General features: G+C 41.2%; 1 protein-coding gene across 1 annotated transcript in view; it reads left to right on the forward strand.

The window, feature by feature from the left end:
• Nucleotides 1–18875, forward strand: part of arap1 (ArfGAP with RhoGAP domain, ankyrin repeat and PH domain 1) — a 54017-nt gene extending 35142 nt beyond the window's left edge. Inside the window, exons 16-34 of the mRNA XM_084351966.1 lie at nt 66–201; nt 297–399; nt 1182–1374; nt 1576–1621; nt 1842–2005; nt 3415–3627; nt 4917–5022; nt 5116–5263; nt 5895–5978; nt 6924–7001; nt 7118–7235; nt 8145–8258; nt 8360–8505; nt 8596–8678; nt 9495–9554; nt 12582–12645; nt 12892–13050; nt 14592–14629; nt 15794–18875. Of these exons, the coding sequence (XP_084208092.1) occupies nt 66–201; nt 297–399; nt 1182–1374; nt 1576–1621; nt 1842–2005; nt 3415–3627; nt 4917–5022; nt 5116–5263; nt 5895–5978; nt 6924–7001; nt 7118–7235; nt 8145–8258; nt 8360–8505; nt 8596–8678; nt 9495–9554; nt 12582–12645; nt 12892–13050; nt 14592–14612 (2036 nt within the window). The 3' untranslated portion in view covers nt 14613–14629; nt 15794–18875. The remainder of the gene's footprint in view (nt 1–65; nt 202–296; nt 400–1181; nt 1375–1575; nt 1622–1841; nt 2006–3414; nt 3628–4916; nt 5023–5115; nt 5264–5894; nt 5979–6923; nt 7002–7117; nt 7236–8144; nt 8259–8359; nt 8506–8595; nt 8679–9494; nt 9555–12581; nt 12646–12891; nt 13051–14591; nt 14630–15793) is intronic.
• Nucleotides 18876–23026: the final 4151 nt, after the last annotated feature.

Below are 23026 nucleotides of genomic sequence, written 5' to 3' on the forward strand. Positions count from 1 at the left end.
ACACTTACATACAATAAAGATGCCGTATTATGTTTGGTTAATCCTTATCTGTCCCCTCCATGTAGAGTTCAGTCGTCGTTGGTGCACGCTGAATGACGGCACATTCAGCTACTATGAGAGTGACAAGAATTCGAACCCCAACGGAGCTCTGAAAGCTTCAGAGATCGTCTGCTTGGCTGTCGAACCGCCTGAGAAACACGGGTACACACTCACAAACACAAACTGGCAAAATGACTTCTTTCTCTGTCTTTGCCTCCTCCGACTCTCTTCCTCATAACATTCTTTCTAACCCTCAGGTATGACCATACCTTTGAACTCTACTCCGAGTCTGAGCGTCTCTATCTGTTTGGCACTGATGACCCAGACAGCCACAAGGAATGGGTCAAGTCTATTGCCAAGGTAACCACTAGATACACATTACGGTCTGGAATCACAAGCACAAATCTCCTCCGTTCTCCTCAGATACAGAAGGAAGGTTTGACATGGTAATGTTAATTTTTTTGTAGTGAGAGTGGGGAGCTCTGATAAGTGGAAGCTTTGCAGTCGCTGCTGTAGTAGAGGCGGGAAAGGCTGCCTAGTGGTCAGGACAGGGCTAGCTAATGCTGACTTGTTTCCTGTGACAGTTATTTTCCTTCAGAACAGCTGAGATCATTTCAGCTGATGGTGGTGGTGTGAAATGAAGCGACAGTTACTGTGACCTGCTTCTCTTAACTGCTGAAATAAACAAAATGTCTGTTAAAAATTCAGTAATAAAAACAATTGCATGTGTCAGAGTTCTGCAGCAGTATAACGATATGCATGATGCTGGATTGGCTGAACGAAGATAAATTGCAGCTATTGTCCACTTCTGCCTAACTGAGCATCGCAAGACATAAATGCCAAGATGGTAGATTTACAGTACAGCCATGGCTCCTGCATGTCTAGCCACAAAGACAGTATGACCCGACCCTAAGGTGAATTTGTTGCACAGTTACTGACCACATGCCTCGCTCCATGTGTCTAGCAATCCCCCTTCTATTGAAGTACAAGACTTTTTCTAGCAATTTAATTAGTATTTGTTTTCTCAGAGGGTTTCAGTAATGCACAGACTGAAGTGGTTAAATCATCATCAAAAGAAAAGGGAAACGATGATTAATGTGTATTGTGTCACAAAAGCAGCAATGTTCTCCTTTTACTTGCAGAGCTTTATTCCGGCCACCGCAGAGCCTTTACTGAGGTTGGGCTTTGAACGGATCGGGCGTCTGAAGTGTAAGGACGGCCTGAACCTACAAACATCCAAGGTCGGTTGGTTCGCTCTGGTGGGCTCCACACTTCACGCCTACCTGGCCGACAGCCAGGGGGAGGAAATCCACCTCCGGAAGCTGAACGAACTCTGTGAGTGAGACACATGATCATAAATACACATAGATAGGCACGCACACACGCAGTGGCAGGGTGGAAGTTCTCAGAGTGATGATTGACAGAGCAGAAATAAACATATCCGTATGAAATCCAGTAGTGTGAAGCATAAACATAAGTGTTTAAAAGGCATGACTGTCTGGAATAATGTGATTTCTGTGTGTTTGTGTTTTACAGCGATTCAACAAGACAACGAGGTGCTGGTTCTGGTGGAGAGAGGAAGGTGAGAGGAGGGATTTAAATTTTGTTACAATGGTGATGCTTAAGTTGAGCCACTTTTAGAAGTGTACAGTCAATAGTATGATAATTTGTTTCTTTTAGAAAATGTAATCTTCATTAAATCATTTTTGGTCTTTTCTCCATGTTCCCTCCTCACTCTCATGCTGTTTTCCATCTCTGATTCCACTTGTTGGATTTTAACGTCTGCCTCTCTCTTTATTTAGAACTCTGTACATAGAGGGAGAGAGGAAGTTGGACTTCGCCGACTGGTGCACGGCCATCCAGGCGGCAGCAGGGAGTGGAGGAGACACGCTGAGCCAGCAGCAGCTGACGGAGACAGACATACCTGTCATAGTGCACAGCTGCATCGGCTACATCACACAGTGCGGTGAGAGACCTGCAGAGATTCACACAGACGGTTAAAGAGTCACAGCGCTCACTTCATCACACACTGTGTTGACATGTGTGCAGTTGTGGTCTTTCTTGCAGTTTCTGTGTGTGTACACTTGGCACTTTGTGTCCTCATGTGACTATAATTGCAGGAGTTGTGGCTCTGCCAGAGACCAACGGACCGCAAGACAACAAAACAACTCTGTTCCACCTCCATTTCTCCTCTTGCTCCCTCCTTACTGCTTTGCCTCTCTTTTGTTTTCTCTTTTTTATCTGGCTTTTCATTCTTTGTCTTCCTCCCACCTGCACCAGCTGACCTGCTTTTTTGTCACTTTCTGTCAACGCCTTTTATCTCCCTTTGATCATTCTGTCAGTTTTCCTCCTCTCACTCCGACACTTCCCTCCACTGAATGTACACACTTGTGTTTCCTTCTTTACCACAAGTGTGTACAGGCTTCATTATGCTGATATTTCCTATTTTGTCAATGTTAATCCCTCTAGACAGCTTTCTGGGAAACCAGGGTGGAACTGTCCTGTTGTTTTCACCTGCATGTAGCAACTACCAGTAGTTGTCATTTGTCATGACACACTGTAACATCTGAAAATCAAATCATCCTTTGTGTTGTGTTCAAGTGCAATATACATGACTTCTTCTGAACTCCTGATGTTTGTAGCCATATGAGAAACTACAGTCCAAGTGGACAGACATAATTGTTTGAAACAGAATTTTATCATGAATCATTGCCACTGTGAGCAGCTAACAGAAGAACAGGACAAAGGAAAAGCAAGCAGTGATGAGTAGAAGCCCTCTGCTGGACATAACTTGCACTGAGTCATTTGTGCAGTGTTTCACACCCAGGACAGTTTATTTATTTTATAATTTAAGAAAATTCAGTGTAAGCATTTTGCTGTTCTGTCTCCATCCCCCACCATAAACGATGTCACGGCAGATATCCTGCTGATTTGTTCTTATTTGCCTTCAGAAGTCGGTCCGACTGACTGATGATGGATTATACATTGATGAATATTTTTAGGTTTAGTGCAGCAGAGTGTTGCCATGTTTCATAAAACAATCTAAAACTGAATAGCCTCATTTTGTGTCCTTCTAACTAATCTCTAGTGTTGCATTAATATGGATTATGGATCCTCTTAAAACCTAATCTTCATAATTTCCCCTCAAGGGACTTTGTCTAGAAAATAAGTCTAGTTTTTAGTTGGAGTACCCTGTATTTTTCTTGTTTTTAAGGTCTTATAAGTTCAGTTGACAAAATCTTTACTGGACCACATATATCATGTTAGAGAAACAGTGCTTTTTATTTTTAACCCTACAGTGGTTTAACATGAAGTCCGTGTATTGCCTGTGTTTTTAACATCATGTTGTCTGTGTATGCTTGTTTTTGTTTCCAGGCTTGACGTCTGAGGGCATCTATCGCAAGAGTGGTGTGAACTCCCGCGTGGCAGCGCTATGCGAGAGATTCCGTCGTGACGCTCGCAGTCTTCGACTGAGAGAGGGAGAGCACCAGGTGGACGACGTCTCCAACACACTCAAACGCTTCTTCAGGGAGTTAGAAGAGGGACTGTTCACATCAGAGGATGCCAGCACCTGGCTCAGTGCTGCTGGTGAGTTTTATAGGGATGTTTTTGTGCTCAAGCTGTAATGTGAGGATGGGTCAGTTCACCCAAATCACAAAAAACACATTTCTCCACTTACACCTTGTGGTATCCAGCCATGCGAATAGTTTAATATTTATTGTATGAGGTTTGGAGACACTGCATTTGTCTCAGAGGCTTCTGCTATCACCCCAGTACAAAGCAAGTGAAGAGTTTTGACAGTTTAGGGACCTTTTGACTAAAGAAGCAGTCCCAACAGACTTGCATTGTATTGATGTGGCAGGAGACGTCTCATTGGCTCACATCCCAAACCTTTAAAGGCAGTTACATCGTACAAGCGCAGATAACTGTGGAAATGGTGTTTTCACATCAAGAAAGTCTGAAGACATTTAGAGTTGTTCACTAATGAAACAGAACGTGCATCAGGTGTCATCTTGTTTTGATACAGTACTCCTTACATTTTCCATCCATACACCTGAACTTGTTTGCATGTCACTTCACAAGAAAATATGGCCTTTGATTCAGAACACAATGGTAACTCTTTATCAGGAGCTTGTCACTTTTAGTTTGAATTTAAATTAGGGATGTACATGATTAGTTTGATTGATCGTTGCTACCCTCGTTAGTTGGCACCTGAACTATTAGGTCGGTTAAACATATTATTTTGATAATGTACACATTTAAATTGCATATTTACATAGTTTGCACTGAAATGTCATTGCTTTCTAACAAAAAATATTTTCCAAAATCATCTTTTTCTTTTGTAAACAACACTGGTTAAATGTCACTTCTCAAATGTTATGCAGCCATGATGGTACCGGTTGCATTTAAAAAACAAAATAAAATTGAAAAATTAATTTAGGAATGGAATGATCGGTTTCGAATGATTCTTACATTATACAGAATATTTTTTAAGACAATTTTCAACCTTAAATACAGTATTGAATTGTGTTTAATTTAGACTGTTTTCTGACTAGTTGCTTCGTCTAAGTATAAACATAACATCAGGAAAGTTACTTGTTAGGAACATCCCTGCTTTGAATCTCACCTATGTTGATGTCTCTGTTCTTTTTTTCTGTCTCTCTCTCTTCTGTATCTGTCTACATTTTTATTCTCCGTCACTCCTTTTACTGATAATTTCTTCTCTCGTCTCTCTCTCTCCCTTTTGCTCACTTACACTCTCATCCTGTGTTTCTGTCTTTCCCTCTCACACTTCCTGACACTCTCTTTGATCCTGATTATTCCTTCTGTTTTCACAATTTCTCTTTTCCTTCCCCTCTCTCGGTCTTGTACTCCAGCCATTCAGGATGAAAGTATGAAAATCTCCCAGTACCAGCTGCTGTTGAACAAACTGCCTCATGTCAACAAGGCCACACTACAAGCCCTTATCAACCACCTCTATTGGTGAGTAACACACACTCAGACATGCTGAAATCCTCTTGTATCTGTGTAAAGGTCTGTTTATGTTCATATGTGTTCTCCCTCCATGTCTTTCAGCGTGCAGCGTTTTTCTGAGATGAACCAGATGAACCTCCATAACCTGGCCATAGTGTTTGGCCCCACACTGTTTCAGACCGACGGGAAGGACTTCACTGCCGGCCGCGCCATCGAGGACCTCATTCAGCACTACACTTCCATCTTTGAGGTCAGACTCGCAGCTCAGTGGCAGACAGGGCGATGACAAGAGGGCATAACATTTTGTTCTCTAAGCTGATTCAATTATCTTAAGTGGTGACAAGAGAAAATGGCACACAACACAGTGGAGAGTGCACAGCTCTGAAAGGTTGAAATGCCAAAGAACATGTAAGCCTCAAAAATGATAATCTTTGAATAGAAATCGATCTTAATACGTGTAATTTTTAATTATATGGTGATAAGATTATGTTCCTGGAGATTCTTTGAAGAAGGATGTTAGGGAAAGAGTAAGAGTACGAATCTAGTGAATCCCTGCGGTCACTGTCAAAATGTACGTCTCTTGAAAGACAAACAGCGAACTACAGAAGGCATTATTATATTATTATATCATTATTAGCTGCATTATTTTGTTTTGATGAGATTGAAATGAAGTGTCATGCAGCGACATTAGCTCCAACATCAGCAACAATTAACCTCTAGTTTCCAGCTGATTTAGCAGCAACTTTGAGTAAATAAAGAAGCTTGAAATGCCGGTGGGGATTTCTGCTAGCGATCTAAAGATCGACATGAGGCTGTAATTAAAGTATTGTCAGTTGATGATTGTTTGTTTGAGTGAGTGATATGTGCATATTTGTTTGCAGGTGGATGAGCAGCAGCTAAAGAGACAGCTAGAAGAGATCACCGCTATCATCCTAATGCGAGAGAAACTCAGCACAAAGTTTCCCGTGAGTCACACACACTCATGCAAACCACTTTAGCATTTTAATTTACTTCAAACAAGGAAAAGTTGGTTCTCTGTAGATACTTGTTTAATTTAATTTGTATGTGCGACTTGTAAGTGTGTGACATGATGTTTGAAATGTAAGCTCTAAGATTTCAGTCCTGGTTGATTTGGAGACACCTGTAGTTACTGGTGTTACAGCAAATGTGGATTAATACAACAGGCCACAGGATTGGAGGGACATCAAAACAAACTATCATCATTTTAATAAAGAAGTCAGGCAGTAATTGGCCTTTTTTCATCTTTCTGTGAGCGACCGTGGTCTGATTTTATGCAGCGCACAGCATGAGTCTGCAAGCAGCAGGGCACAGTGAAGAAAGTTGAAGGTGTGCAGCCTGTCGCCTGCAGCTCTTCATCTAACAGCTCACTGTGGCTGCTACTTCTTATTGCATTACTCCCTGTAATATTTCAAAGTGAGCCGCTATTAACAAATGCCAACAATGATCAATGTCTTATTTTGAAGAGGCATTTTTGATGAAGCGATATTAACTATTTACTTCTCAATTCATCCCCCACACTCCACCCTATGAAATAGTTTGTTTTGTTTTCTTTGATGTAGCATAAAGGGACTGGAACTCAGTTTTGTTTTGCAACCCCTTGTTGTTAAAACAAATAACCTGAATTACCATTGTGTTACCTCATTCAGAGATATAAAGTGACTTCAGACATTCAATTATTTAAATATTAAGCCTTGAGATTGCCACTTTAAAATCATTATGCATTAAGTCAAATTGACATTCAAAGAATTTTGTTTGCAATATGAAACATTTTGTCATTATCTATAAGCAGATATTGTGTCCATGCACATGTATTCTGCAACTGGGCATCTAAGCATGCTGTTATTTGTCTGACCATTTCTCTGTGTGTTTGTGTATACCGGACACTTCAGAGCACTGAACCAGGTGGGCACTTCATCTGCACAGTTTACCTGGAGGAGAAGAAGGACACAGCAGAGCAACATGTGAAGGTGAGCTAGACTTCATTAAATGACAAAATATAACTTCTAACTGACACATTTTTGGCGCCCAGTTCCTCTTCTGTGTGGTGTACAGTAAGAGTTATCTTTTCTCGTCTCTCTCTCAGATCCCTGGTTCTATGACAGCAGCAGAGCTGATCTGTGAGGTTCTGGACCGGCGTAACATCACGGTTCGAGACAAAGAGTACTGGAGCTGCTGGGAGATCAGCGACAAGGAGGAAATGGGTGAGATGAATTGAAGACAGTCCTTCTACTATCTTCCACATCTACCTTTGTTTTTCTCAAAGCACAGAGCTATATTTATAACTCTTTTTGTTTGGAAAGCAACAAGGGTTCACATGTAAAATTAACATGAAACATGACAAGGCCCACAGCGAAACAAAAACAATGACTCAAAGCTTGTGAAACGCTCTCCACTCAACCTGCAGCCTGACCTACTCGAAGTGACACAAACTCCAGAGGAAAAAGGATCGTTCTCAGCAATGTGACTGAGTGTCGTGGTTTGTTTTGAGCCTGGTATGTGGGCCATCTGGTTCCCCACCGGGAATCCCATAGATGGCTTATCACATGCCAGCAACATTCAACTAATTTGGCAGACTGCCTATCACTACCCAGAAAACCAACCTGCTGATTACAGGAGGTTGATACTGAGGAAAGGAAAGACATTAGAAAGAGGATGAGTGACAGGAAGAGCTGGAGGGGATTCTGTGAGTCACTTGTTAACTACAGACGTCACTTTTAGTTTATGATAACAAAAGCTATTTTTCCGAGTTAGGTATGTAGGCGGAAAGCACCAACTGTTTGCAGGAAGTTAAGTGACATCAGTCAAAACCAAATCTACATTTCATTGTTCGCTAAAATAGAAACACAAAAACAACAAAAACAAAATATTGTCTGTCATTGTATCAGGAGCTGTCAGCTGTCTGACTGAATGACTTACTGAAAAGAAAGTCAAAATTCTTGACTCCAGCTTCTTAAATTGATTGAGAAACTAATTGGCACGGTAATCGACAATGAAAATAATCATTCATTGCAGCCCAACTTCCCTCAACACCTATAAAAGTCTTCATGATCATGTAAACAAATGCTTCGAGGCTAATTCAGTTGTGTTGTGTTTCACTGTGCTTCCCTCAGAACGTCCGCTGCACTATCAGGAGCGAGTCCTCCCCATCCTTCACTCCTTTGGCACTGACTCTCATCTGCTCATCAAGAAACACGTGGCGATGGATGCCATGATCGGCTACCTGGGTGAGCACACAAACCAAATCGCCAACAAAACAATTCTCTCTACAGAAATATGTTGTTAGTCCCTCAGTTGATGCTTGTTAATATCTTATGCTGCCCTCCAGCCAGTAAAGGGGATGCATCCAAACACGGGATGATGAAATTCAGAGAGGAGCGAAGCATTTTAGGACTGGGACTCTCCTCTGGAAGTTTCCACGACCGATATTTCATCCTCAATTCCAACTCTCTCAGAATGTACAAGGAAGTCAGAGTAAGATGATTTTCTATGTAAATTGTTTAACTTTTTCTATCATCACACTCTTTCACAGGCTCATTCACTGTGTGTCTCTCTTTCTGTCAGAGTAACCGTCCGGAACGTGATTGGCCAGTGAAAAACCTAAAGGTCTACCTGGGTGTTAAGAAGAAGCTCCGTCCACCCACATGGTGAGTCACCAAGCTACCTCCTCACGACTACTGAGTGCCAGAGCAACAAGTAGCCGTTCTGAATGTCGAGAGCTGTGATTCTGTAACGGGAGGATTCACAACATTTTTTTTAGATCTTCTCCCCGTATTGTTTAAAATGGCTATTAAGAATATTCACTTCTACTGAGAAAAGTCTGATTACCTTCTGATGCACACCGCTTCTATAGCTTTACTATGCAAAGTGTAACACCTCTGCACCATTACACCACTGCTAGACACGAGTATTAATACACTACTAAGCAAAATGCTACTTTTTAATCTAAATTCAAATCAAAAGTACCTTAACCTGTGTGAGCAGATTTTTATGACTGTACTTTATGAAACCACCAGTGATGGTGATGAGCAAATATGCTTTAATCAAACACGGGTTGATTAATGCAAATAAATGCCAGAAACACTCCAAAGTACATTTATCAAGACGTCAGGATGTTAATGTAATTTTAATGGACATTTTCAAAGTTGTCATTAAAATGCCCCTGAGCTTACGTCAGAATTAATCTCTTTAAAGCTGTACACAGGTTAAGAGCCAATTCTGTAACCCCACATGCTCTTCAGCACAGTAATTTAACGGAATAATAATGAACGGCTAAACTTAAAATAACTCATTTTCCAATTTTAGATACATTTAATTATCTGCCTTATCTTAAAGAGCTCATTGGGACTTATATACAGAGTGACCACTAGGGGGCAGACTGAGCCCAAGAATCATAAGCTGCTTCTGGGACGTTTATAATCATGCTGCTGATGAACTAATTTCATGTTTCTGTCTGTTTGAAGTTGGGGGCTGACGGTGGTGTATGAGAGTAAGAAGCAAGAGAAGCCAGAGAGACAGCAGTGGTGAGTAGCTGTCCAGTGCTCCGTGTACAGCATGTAGACCTTTTATATATAGTATTCAGAGCTGTCAGCCCAGAGCACTCACAGCTCAGGCCCGTCCTGCTCACGTTCTCAGCTTCACCAAGCACACATGCTGTATTCCGTCTGTATTACAACCCAACCGAACCCAAGACACATTTGGTGCAGGGGTCTGGACTCTCTCTCTAGACTTAGTAAAACTGTCCCCTGAGAGACCGTTTGTGGTAAAGTGCAGAACATATAGACACATTAAAAATATGCAGACAATAACAACAATAGCCTGAGATCATCTGTAGCAGCCACCATGAGTTTCATCACAGTCCAGGTGGACATTTGTCATAAAAGTTAGTATTAGGTATACTACACATCCCCAATGTATCCTGTGTCTCCTATAGCTCACATGTCTTGTTTAATTAAGTTATTGCCATTGAAATAAATTAGTTCTTTGCTTGGTTAGTTCTGATCGTGGGGTATATGTACCTCTGACTAGAAGGGAGTGGCTGGAACTTCATTGAAAGTGGATGAGATGTATCCATGCAGACCTTGTCTGCCTTCTCAGTCAGCCTGGTCCGATACAAGTGGTACAGCTCAGCCTATTGTTTCCCCATGATTTTCCCCAGTTTGTTCCTGTGAGTGATTTTCAGAATGTCCATATCAAACAATACAGTAGACACACAGGATACTCTCTGTCGCACTGTCGGTGCCAACAGCTGGCTACATTTACAGTGTACAATATCTCAACCTGTTAAAACTAAGATAAAGGTAATAACTTGTTTTATCTACCAATGACTGCATGGACAACTGCCCATAATGTGTTTCAGTTATGTACTCATTTGTTAGTGACCGCCTTTTTTAAGACACGTAAAAGCTTCAAAATTCCCCAGTGTGGTATTTACTGATGTATTTTATGTTGAAGAACAATAGGTGAAAATCTCTGAAGCTTGTGTTAACCGGCAGACCTCATTACAGACATCTAACTGATAACCCATTCAAAAAACCTGCTGACTTCAAGGCAAGGGAACCCAGACTGCAATAAAGCTAATTTAATCTGGGTTTAAGTACTATTTAAGTCTATTTCAGTATGATGAGAAGAACTCAACAATATTATTGTTTTCCTTTTTTTAATTCCCATCCTACTCCTACAGTTACAGCATCATACTAGCATACAACATAACTCCAGCTTTTCATCTCTCTGCAGTAGTACGCAGCCTTCAGTACAAACTTATTCAGACATTCTGGCATGCCTGCTGCTGATGCTGACTGATCATTCCCTTAGTGGCACTATGTATTTTTGACATGCATGTAAACATGTCCACTATTGGAAAAAGCTAGCGGTTTCTCTGTAGGCGGAGAAAACGGGTCAGTTCCCTGCGTGACAGTTTGGTGAAGGAGGCATACAAAAGGTCGGCTCCACCCAGGAGGGAAACACACATGAGTACACCTGTAACCATGCCTCTATTCTAATCCGGGTTTGTTCACATGTCCATCCCTGTGTGTGTGCGTGCATCAGTGGAATATGTTGTGTACATCCACGTGCATGCTCCGTGTGTGTCCGTGTGTTCATGTTGCAGTGGGCTCCGCACTGTCAACAGTAGTAGACATCAGCGCTGTTGCAACGGGAGTGCTGTTCTCGTCACGCTGTAGGCAGTATCATCTCTCGGCTATGCTTCATCGCCATGTCGCTTACAGCAACAAAAACACACCTGAGAGGAAGAAACGGAGTGAGGGAGGGAATGTGTAAGAAAGATAAAGAAGAGACGTGGGGGGCTAAGTGTCGCACTAAAGGGGAGAAACTTACGCTTCATTGCAGGTAAAATAAAACTTAATGAGTAGAAGAGTGTATAGAGATGAGGAAGAAGTGAAAATATGGAACAATTAATGGATGAGGAGATTCCTATATGGCTGACTGAACCGCTTTCTCACAATCCTTCCCTTAAAGTCGCTTAGTTTTACCCTGTTTTTGCTTTTATCCACTTAAAACAATCTAACACTTATTTTAGGTGTTAATTTACATAAATTTCCCCTTTTTGTTGCACTATCCTATCAGCATATTCTTACAGTCACCTACTTAAGCTCAAAGGGGACGTTGATAAATTCTCAGAATTTTATGTAAATTGTATTCCACGTCTTTACGGAAAGCCACGATGATTAACGAGCAGCATTTATTCCTCTGCAGCTGATAATGTTCTAGATTAGCAGCGCAGCTAATTGCACAGAGTAGATGTATTGTAAAACATTACTGCACTGTACGTATGCATGCTACAACAGAGTGACTGTCCTCTTTTGAATCCCAACAAGCTCTAATGAGGACCGCTGGCCCTAATGATGCAAAACAGGGAGAGAGAGGAGCTGTGTGTGCGTATGTGTGTGTGAGGTGTTTTAGCATGTGAGCCAAGTCTCTTGACTGCAGCTAAATTTATGTCAGTACATAAATTTAGTATACCGCATACTGTTTAGCTCTTAAGTCTGCATTCGATGTTTGTTGTGTCTCAGTGGAGGGCACTTGAATAATTGTTGTAGTCTAAATCTGTTCTCATAACAATAATAATTGTATAAATAAAGTGTATTTATTCTGCACCACAGCATGGCTGATGACTCAGAGGGCTATGTGATGGCAACCTGAGTGGCATAAAATATGCACATACACACACACACGCACACACACAGACGCAATTACACTTTTCACGGACACAGACGCACACAAGCGCCGAGAGCTGAAGGTCCCAATCAGTGTTTCTCTTTGTCGGAAGTTTAAATTAGGAATCACACTCAGTGTTTACGCCTGTGGCGCAACCGCCGGGCGCCATAAGAGAGGATGTGTCAATTTCAGTTAATATCTTTGAATAACTCTCAGTCTTTCTTCTGGTTCTCATTCCAATTTCCCCTTAGTCTCCAAAAGCCTCCCTGCCTCTCAGACTTCTACTCTTCCAAGACCACAAACACACACAAACACCACCTCCTGATTTTCATCACACTGTCTCCCTCACTTCATCATCCTCTGTTTATTTACAGGTATCTCTGCTGTGACACCCAGTCAGAAATGAGGGAGTGGTATGCTACTTTTCTCAGTATCCAGGTGAGATCTCACACACATGCCCGAACAATAACTTCTGCTATTTGCAATAATAAAAAAAATAAAAAAAGTTCACGAATAACGACATTTTGCAGGCTCATATCTCCAATGGATAATTGGCAAAGGAGGGAAAATACTGGCAAAAAACAAGCACAGTAACATGCTTTAAAATCGTTTTCCTAAACTTGTTGATTGTATTTTAATATTGTAAAATCTCCTCTTGCTCCCTCCCCTCTCTCCTCACTAAAGTACGACGGCGACTTGTGGCCTCAGGACGGACTCCAGCAGACGCGGGTGAGCCGCGTGCTGCCAGACGCGCGTCACGGTAACGTGTCACTGATCCCGCTGCGTGGCAGTGAGAATGAGATGCGGAACAGCGTCGCGGCTTTCAGCCAAGACCCGCTTGCTGTGAGTTAACCCAACCAATCACTGGGACTAATCTTGAACAAACCAGGAAGCTCAATCTAAGAGCTGCTGGCTAGTGAGAGACATTCATTCTGCACAGGTGGTCCAGACCCTTAACCTTTAATCCTCAGCGAAGAGGAGAATAAATTTGCACTGAATATGTGCTAGTTGTGTAATACGTTTTTTGCATTTTAAAGGACAGAGTTTTGTCTTTTTTTTATTATATACTCCCGCCAAAAAGGAGACAGGAGTTGGGAATTGCACCTGTGCAGAATGAATAATCTCTGCTCCATGATTCTTTTTGATTTATTTCATCAAGTGAGATCTGGGTTCTTAAACTGTGTGTTTGAGCAAATATAGACTACAAAGCTCTTCCTTGTTAAACACGAGTTAGTGCTTTCATGAGCCTGGACTCCTAGAGAAGAGAATGAATAACTAATTCGTGTCTGAGTCTCAAAGATGTTTAAGAATCCAGATGATGTAAAGTGGAATAGACAACAGCATCTTCATATTGTAGGAGGTTTGGACTGAGAAACCAAATTTCAACAAGAGTTATTCTGGCCAGGCTCTGCCAAAGCTTCAAAACACCAAAGGAACAACAGAAACAAAACACTAACACATTTGAAGTAAACTCGTGCCTGCAGGGAAACTGTGGTTAACACTGTGTTTCACAGCACTGCTGCCATATCAGCTCACAGAGTTGTGTACTTGGCAAGAGTTTGACAAACATCACCGCTGGTTTGTTCGAGCACTTTAAGCCAGACCTGTTCAACAACATCAAAATCACCCTCTCCATCTGTTCTCTTGTTTTCATAGAAGATTTGATCGCAGCCATCCAGAATAACTCACTCTATACTCAGTCTTGGGGCTGAATGTCCACAATCTGATGATGCGGTTGTCTCCTCCTGCTGTTTCTGGCCATCACATGCCTCTCATGAGTCTGCTGCCGGCTGCAGCAGCAGCAACACATAAAGAATTCGACTCAGTCTTTGGCAATAACACGATTCCAGGGTTGTTGTGTTGTTGCCTTCCAGATATTTTCTATTGATCTCCACCAGTTCAGTGTATTGACTGGAAACAATTTTTGTTGGGTGTGTGAGAGGAGGTGTGATTGCATTGGTGATGGGGCAGCAGCAGAAGCCAGGGTTTTTGCAGGATGTTTGTGGGTGGAGGCGAGAGATTCACTGCATGTTGATATGCCCAATTTTCAACGTGAAGTGAAAGAGTAAGTGTGGAAAACTGTGTGTGTGTGCTGTTTATGAGACTCAAGATGAGTCCAATGATGTTTGGTGTGATTTTTGAATCTTAATATCACCACATCCCTCTTTCTCTTTTCTCTCACAGGTCTTCACACTTCTCTTGTTGTTTACATATAGCCTACTATTAGCACCTGCCTGTCTCTTCATCCATCCTTCACCCTACATTTCCCTCCCATCTGCAGTCCATCACTGTCCTCACCTCCCTCTTTTTCTTCACCTCCCGGTATCTTCCATCTGTCTGTCTCCCTCCCTGTCATAATAACCCTTGTGTTGTTTATCTTTCAGCTCTTTAGAGATGTTCGATAATGGTTGCTGCAAGACAGGTAAGGCCATTTCACACAAAATAAATACATAATGATTCCTACCACTCAAAGCCTTTCACTTAAAAAAAAAAATCTTTTTTTTTTTATACTACTCCCTTCAGAGAAGAGCGCAAACTGGCTCTAACCAGAATAAAAAGATAAGTGAGGGGCCCTGGTCAACTAGAATGCCAAAGGGCTGCAAGGCTGTAATTGCTGCAAATGTCTTTGACAAAAGTAAAGATTGAAGGACAAAGTTTAAGGAAAATGAATTATTTCATACCGTGTCAATGTCTTGATTATGTTTTTTCTACTTTTTCGAAACTCATTTAAAGGTACAGTGGGTAATATGTAGTGGCATCTAGCAGAACAGACTTGGCAGAAATGGAATATAATATTCATAAGTATGTTTTAATTATATGTTTTAATTAGTGTATTATCACCCGAAAATAAGAGTAGTTGTGTTTTTATTACCTTAGAATGAGCTCTTTATATCTAAATAGGGAGCGGGTCCCCGTCCACAGAGGTCGCAATGTTGCACCGCCATGTTTCTACAGTAGCCCAGAACGGACAAACCTGGCACTAGTGAGGGCCTTTTGCGATTTTAAATTTATTTCTTCATAAATCAGAAGCTTTCATGTTAAGTCATGTGCATCATCATTATGCTGAAACGATCAGTGAATTATACGATTGAAGAAATCATTTGAGTAAGCATTCAAAAAACATCCCCACATTTTCTGGTTCCAGCTTCTGAAAGGACTGTTGTTGTAATATCTTTGTGGATGCACTTTGGATCTGACCAAACAAGTAGTTTAAAGACGTCAACTTGGACTTTTTATTTGCATTTTTCACAAGTTTCTGTTGCTTGAGTAGAAAACAAAGCATTTTCTTTGGGTTTAAGCTGATGTGTTTATCTGTAAGGATGTGTATCTGCTCTCTTGACCGCTGCTTATTGAGTCCACATCTTGTCAGCAGCCTCCTATCTGGTTGCCATGGCTCCGAGACATTGGTAGTCTGGATGAAAATTTTAAGCTTGACCTGTCAGGGGACTTGAAAATGCTGTGAAACTGATTTCAGGTTGAGGGATAAAAGTTTACACCGAGCGGATTAAAACATACAAATGAATAATGGTAACACTTATACATGAAAAGTTAAAGGTCTGACACACCTCTCTGGTTTTCTTTAAAGGGCGGACGGTCGACCTCAGGTGACCTCAGAACATTCCAGTGACATCATCATCTGTAACTGTGAGGACCAGAGTGATGGGTGCTCATACTCTACATGGATTACGGTCTTACACTGCCATCTGCTCCTTCTGAAAATGTCTGTCACGGAAACTAACGGGGATCCGAATAAACAAGAAACTGGAATAAACAATTTAAAGGACGACCGGATCACATGTAGAATCAAACCTCCGCTGGCTCCTCAGCACAAATGAAATACACTTGACTTGATGTACATTAGAAGCAGCTGGGAGTTGCTGTGGCATTAGAAATTGAAGAGACACTTCGATGAACCACAATCACCCTGAAGATTTCCTGCTTCCAGCTTGATGTGTGACAAGTCTGAACCCAGCTGCATTGCATTGTGGGACAGAGGCATAAAAGACAGAGAAACTGTAATTTTTTGTTTCAAGGAGGACTGAGTCAGTTATTCTAGGCACTAGCATTGAGTGCTTAGCAGTTTTTTTAAATAGAAGATTATTGACTTTGTTTTTAGCTCTCTTTCTGTACAAATGCTTAAAGAATTGTTGGGATCATCCTGCAGTTCAAAACGCTCTTGTAAGCAAAGCTGATGTCATAGGAGACGGTGACCTGATTTTGTCCAGAGTGTGCTCCATGGGGACCAAGAGCTCGACTTAGAGAGAGGCTGAAAAAGGACAGGTGATGGATCCGTGTCTGTTACTCTGCAGGACAGTTGCCAGCACCGTGCAAAACCTTGGCTAGAGTTGCATATCTGTGTTCGTGTCGACAGTATGTTTGAATACGTGTAGGTGTGTTCGTGAGTGGATATGTTTTACGTACCTGTATGTCGATATTGTGTCTTTTGGGGAGGGAAGGAAGGAAGGAGAGGAATGTGCTGAGAAAATTTCTCTTCAGGTTGAAATTCTGGGGCTAAATGTCTTTCGACAGACATTTTTGTGATTAAATATGAGAAGTACTTGATTTACTGTTGCCCCTGATTCTGAATCAAATAAGTAGGTCAAACCATATTGAAATATTTAAAACAATGTTTTACCCCGGCCTTATTAGTAGTCTTGTCCGTCCTCTTCCTGTCCTCACACAGTCCTCAGCACTGCCTCTTCTCTGTAGGTCCATATCTAAAGCCTGTGATGCTCAGAGGTATAATACTGTACAGTACATTGACAGTTTTATCATTAACCAGCAGTATTTATGAAGTTTTAGATTATGAATTAGTCATATTGGAATAAACGTGTCTATGTTTTGTCCAGTAAATATCATATTGTTAGAGTTTGTTCATCAAAACAGGGCACAGAAGCTCTTACCTGTAAGCACAAGAAGCAAATTAAAGTGCATTATAATTCTTTCTACTTGGGTCCAAGCTTGTGTAAATTCAGTCAGAAGGAGAGCCATGAAACAATCTGTATTAACTGTATTAACCTGTCAACAGTTGACTTACCAGCCGCATCGAGCTTTTCACTGCCTTGTAGGTTTTCCCTGTTGTAAAGAGTTTGTTATTTATTTGGACAGCAGAGGACGCTGGCTGCTGTGCCTCTGCAGGTGAGACATGACGCTCAGCTAAATGTTAGTTTGTGTTAAAAATGTGTTTATGCAGTATGTGTGTATGAGCGTGTGTGTTATTAGCTGCCCTCCAGCTCAGACCTCAGCAGGAGTCGAGAGAAGACTCTGTAGCTATGTGATTACACTGCCTGTAGAAAGTGTTTATTCCCTTCATCTACTTTTTTCTCCTTTTGTTTTCAACGTTGAATCACCTTTGATGTACTGTATAAGTATTTTTAGACACTGGTCATCAGAAAAAGTGAAAGCAGATATTTACAAATTGATTAAAATTATGTCAAGACAAAGTAGTTAAGCTTTGTCAGGTCGCAGTAAACTGTGATCAAAGTGTCGGCTTCTCAAACTCTGTATGAATGAAAGTTTGGACTGTGTAATGTTCCTGCACTTTGTTTCACAGTCTCCTCCTGGCAAACATGTCGAAGTCATGAGTTCTATCAAAAACCATAAAGCAGCAAAGTGAAGCACCAGATTTATTCGTTGTTCCTCCCATCATGCAGTGTCCACAGGCCTCCCGGAGGCCTTCTTAGAAGTGCCCTTTTTACACAGTCAGATGTTCTGGGCAGTTTTCCAACTGTGGCATTTTAGTCTTTCCCATTTTTTTGTCATGAATCTTACTGCACTTTTGAGAGGATTTAATTCTCTGGAACTAGTTTTCTTGCATCTTTTCCTCACAGATTTGTTAAGAATGATCCTTTGTCTTTATAGCTTTATAACCGTAGAGCTGCAGCGACTAACGGATTAGATGTCAACCATTAAATTTAATCTCCAACTATTTTGATAATCAATTCATTTATTTGAGTTCATTTTCTAGTTTCTTTAAGCGTGTATGACAGTAACTGAATATCTTTGGGTTGTGGACAAAACAAGACTTTTGAGGACATCATCTTGGGCTTTGGGAAACACTGATCGACATTTTTCACCATTTAAAGACATTTTACAGACCCAACAACAAATCGATTGATTAAGAAAACAATTAACAGATTAATCCACATTGAAGTTAATTGTTAGTTGCAGACCTAGAAAAATGAAGTTTAGTTAAAGCTACTCCAAGAAACGTTGATATTTTGTTGATTTTGGAGGCCCCTGTGGACGAAAGTGGTGGTGGTAGCGTCAAAAACCACAACATATAATGTCAAAACAGTTAAATAGTTATCTTCTTGCTGATGGTCATCATAATCAGGATTCAATTGAGACAGTTTCATAATCAGTTAAAACTCTAAAAACTCCACCTGCCATACTCACAAATGATCCGTTTAACACTTGCTGCAGCCATGATGGGTAAAAGCAATTGTTTTGTATACATTTACAGAGATCTTTTTTACTTTAAACTCTATCAAAACGTCCTAAGTACATGACAGTGATTCAGTGTTGTAAAACAATAAAGTCTGAAGTCCAATAGTGAATACTTCTTATAAGTAGTGTATCTTCTCTCTCTCTGGCTCTCCTTGTTCTGTTACTCTGCATTTTACTGATTTCGCATCTCTGAAACTTTAATAAACACATTCAGCTAGTTATGTGCTCATGCTGTGTCTTTATGAACATGCATACTGTATAATTACAGTGCAAAGTCACACAGTTCCTTTTTTTTTCAAAAGGTTGATACCCTCCAGCTCTGCTTTGCCCTCATGGTGATGCACTTGCTTTTCCTTCAGCGCTTTAATGAACTTAATGTTTAAACACACACACATCAAACTCTAATCCCCCCCCTACAAACATATACACACAACATAATGTATGTACATGTACAGTAAACAAATATATAGGGACGGACACTTTTGCGAGGCCTGCGGGTTTCATGACAATGTCATGCTACTGCCGTGAATTGAGAGCCTATAGATGAGCTTCGAGGAAAAATGTCAGGAGTGTGTGGGTGGGGTGCAGTGATCATAGGGAGAGCCCCGAGGAGGTTTCTTCTATGTGTGTGTGTGTGTGAGTCACGGTGGTCCACCAGCTCTCCGTTCATTCTTCTAAGCAGACCTGACACATCAGGGTCACTCTGTACCTCGAGACACACACCGGAGAGCCCCGTGAGGGACTCACACACAGGAGGCCTTCACTATACCGTTCACACACACATGCACAGGAGGCCCACCAGGGGAAGCGCATACACACATACAGGAGGATGCTTAAACACACACACACACACCAAAATGGCCGTTACTACATAGGTCATAGCAGGAGCTGCATAAAGCTGAACGAATGTAAGACGGAGATAAAGTCACAACTGAGGAGATGAGCTTCAGGGGCGGACCTACGGGGTGGCAGGACGTGCCAACTGCCAAAAATAAAATGTAGATTTTCATTGAGCACAGTCTGCAACATCCCCTGAAATAGACAAACAATGGGAGGGACAATAGCAGCAGACAATCTGGATATCCACCTGTGTGAGCCAGTTTCCTTCATTTCCACTCAGAGCACACAGCCACACAAGCAGCGTGAGGGAGTAAATTGGCTTTCGCTTCATGCTGCGCTGCATCAGCAGACGTGGACGCTTCTTTAATGCCAAGTTTGGCCTGAACCAGCACAGCAGTGAGAAGCAGGTGTGGGTCTGGGGGCAAAATGACAGGCTGCTGTCATTGTGTGTTCCAAGATCAGTGGTGGGATGTAACTGAGAACATTTATTCGAGTACTGTACTTAAGTACAAATTTTTGGTAGCTGCAACAGATGCACTTACTAGTTTCATTTCATATGTCAGTTCCTGTCAACTTTGTCCAGTGAGTCCAGCGACTTCTTAAGCTGAATAAACTACTGGTCACACTTTATAAGAGCCATCATAAATAGTAAATGTAGAGTTATTCACTTTTAACAATCAATGAAATGCTTTAAAAAGAGATTTATTAAGCAGTTGTAAAGGTTTATAAGCATCAGTTAAGACCATACAAATAAGGTTTATAGTCGAACACAGTGGTCATTAACCATTTACAAGGTATTATAAACAGAGAGCTGTCATCATGGGCATGTATTTGGTTTAAAGTCAATCCAACTGCGCAAATGTGGGTATACAGTAAGTGCAGGCTAAACGGCATGAGTCATTTTTCCACACACACACACACACACAAAAATGATGTGGTCGTACAACAACAGCACGCTTCTGTGTCATCCAAAGGGGAAAAGCATATGTGATGAGCTAAGGGGCTGAATAGAAATGTTTATTTTGTTCAGTGGACTGGTTATTTTATCAAAATGCTGGACCACCTCTCAGCACTGGTAGTGTGTCCCACAATGTCCCCACACAAGCACACAATTTGTCCTATATGTGGTTTTGCTGGGATCTGTTCAACCTAGAAATATTTAATTCAAGTAGTTTTTCTTCCTTCATTTCACGCTCACATCACTGCAAACTGTCATTTATTTTGCCAGCTGCCTTTTGTTGTCTTCTGTCAGTTATCTGTCTGATAAAGTGGACTGTGAACTTGTCACTAAACTTGCTGCTTTGAATTTGGGTTAATTTATCTCAGCACGTTTGTAAAAAGCCTGTGCGGTTCAACAAGTACTGATCTGAATTGCAAAAATGTAAAAGTTTTAGAAGGCGACCACAAACAGCCTGAAAAGGGAACGAGCTGTGAGAGATGACTCTGCTGGCTATTGTCTGTTTTTGTCTGACAAACACTTTCACCTACAGTACTTCATCAACACAGTCATTCGCATCAAATTAAACACATTTATGTTATTTTTTCTGTAATTCCTCTGTTAAGTATTGTCTTGTGTCCTTCATTGCACCCGCTCTATTCACCTGCAGTGTTCAGCTGCATGAGGCATCAGTCCAGATTTGGATAATTACTCTGCACCCTGCCAGAACCTTCTGCCACCCCCCTGTGAAACTTTCAAGTCCACCACTGATGAGCGTTACACTAGTTTTGCAGAAACAATCGATTGAACCCGTTTGTTCAGTTCGTATTCATTACACGTTTTCTCCTGTTCGGTCTCAGATGAAAAATCATTTCAGCCTCAAAAAATCTTCTGCTTTGCTGTCAAGGAAACCAGCCAAGCAGGCACAGATCACATCAAAGGTGTTGATCCTTGCAGCATTTGGACTATAAAAAGCATTACTGTCAGAGGCCACGCTGTATTTTCTTTAATGCTATGCTTCAGATCCGTAGGATGCGCTCGTGGTATCGAGCTGCATCATCAGGAGGTTCACATAAGGCAGCAGCAGAGTGTCTTTTCTCTCTGTTGTCTGAGTGCTGAAGTTCAGTAACCAAAGCAGCTGTCAGAGAGATTGAAGAAGTGTGATGAGATGTGTTCATCAACCTTCTGCCAAGTTTTTTGTTCTTTTTCATTGAATGGATCTCTGAGTATCTTGTCAGTTAGTGAAGATAATGAGACATGAGAGATCAAAAAGTGAGAGCGACTCTGTCATTGACTCTGCCCCCAAAACAGTTCAATCAAAAGTAGAATCTCCTCTAAAGGCATTTATATAGCAAAATAGGATAAAACAGCAAGCTTGTTTCCTATTTATATTTGCTGACTAGCTGTATAAAACATGTCCAAGTCTTATCTGTGCTTATTATTCTTTGCCTTTTATTGCCTGAACTGTGGCTTACATTAATAGGATTGAGGCAAACATCATTTTCACATAATTTAAAGGGCTTTTTGAGATTTTACACAACAAAACCTCAACATTTTATCGAGTATATTTGTTTAATCTCTAGTAAAATATCTTATTTTACTTAATAACTACACAAGCACCTTATAAGAAACATTTCAGTGATTTCATTTTACAATTTTGAAAAAAGTGCATTATTTTCCAGTGTAAACAAACATCGGCAGCCACTTTCTCATCACCATCAACAGAATGTCTTAACAAGATGGCGAGGAGAGAAAACGGCAGCTGGAGAGATGAGAGAGGAGGGAGTTCGTCCCAAGAGAGCAAAACAACATTGATGCAGAATTATGTTTACATAAGACCCTTAATTAATGAATGCAGTAGATCATTCATCAGCTCTCTAAGGTCAGGAGCCAGACGCAGAATATTGATTTGAAGTTAACATGTTTACCTAGCAAACATACAGCAGGCCTGCAGTAAATCTAAACCGTACAGACTCATATTTAATGTCAACAAAAAGAAATTGAACCGGCAGAGGACATATTGGTTTTAATGACGCTGTGGCAAATTAGGGCACAAGTGCACCAACAGATCATACAAGCATTCACACCAAACCTACATATGAAAACACCTACAGCTTAGTCACATTTGCTCCTACTGGCTGAAACAACAACAGGTGAGCCGTAGGAACAGTGGAAATGGGAGCAAAATATCAAGCACAAAAATACCACAAAAACATTGTAAAAACTGAGACTTCGGAGCCTCGGAGGCTTCCCACTACCCTCCTGGGATGCTACGACACCATCACAGCTTGAGTTGACTTCAAAAGAAATTGGCATTTTGGATAGTTCACAGTACAGACAGGAAAACATGCAACAAAATGTCCCTGTTCGGCAGTCAGAGATACTGCAGTGTTTGCATCTTAAAGCACATGACATGTGTGACACAAACACAAACACATGACATCGTTTTTCAATCCAAAAATAAAGCAAGAAATCTCCGTCTGTCTGTTATTCACGTATCTCAAGAACCGTTCTTCCAATCTACTTCACACGCGGCAGTTTTGTTGCGGACGACTGGAGGAAGTGCAGTATCGGAATTTATGCAATTTGGAC

This window comes from Pagrus pagrus (assembly GCF_965226575.1).
Source record: "Pagrus pagrus genome assembly, chromosome: 4".
Taxonomy (NCBI): domain Eukaryota; kingdom Metazoa; phylum Chordata; class Actinopteri; order Spariformes; family Sparidae; genus Pagrus; species Pagrus pagrus.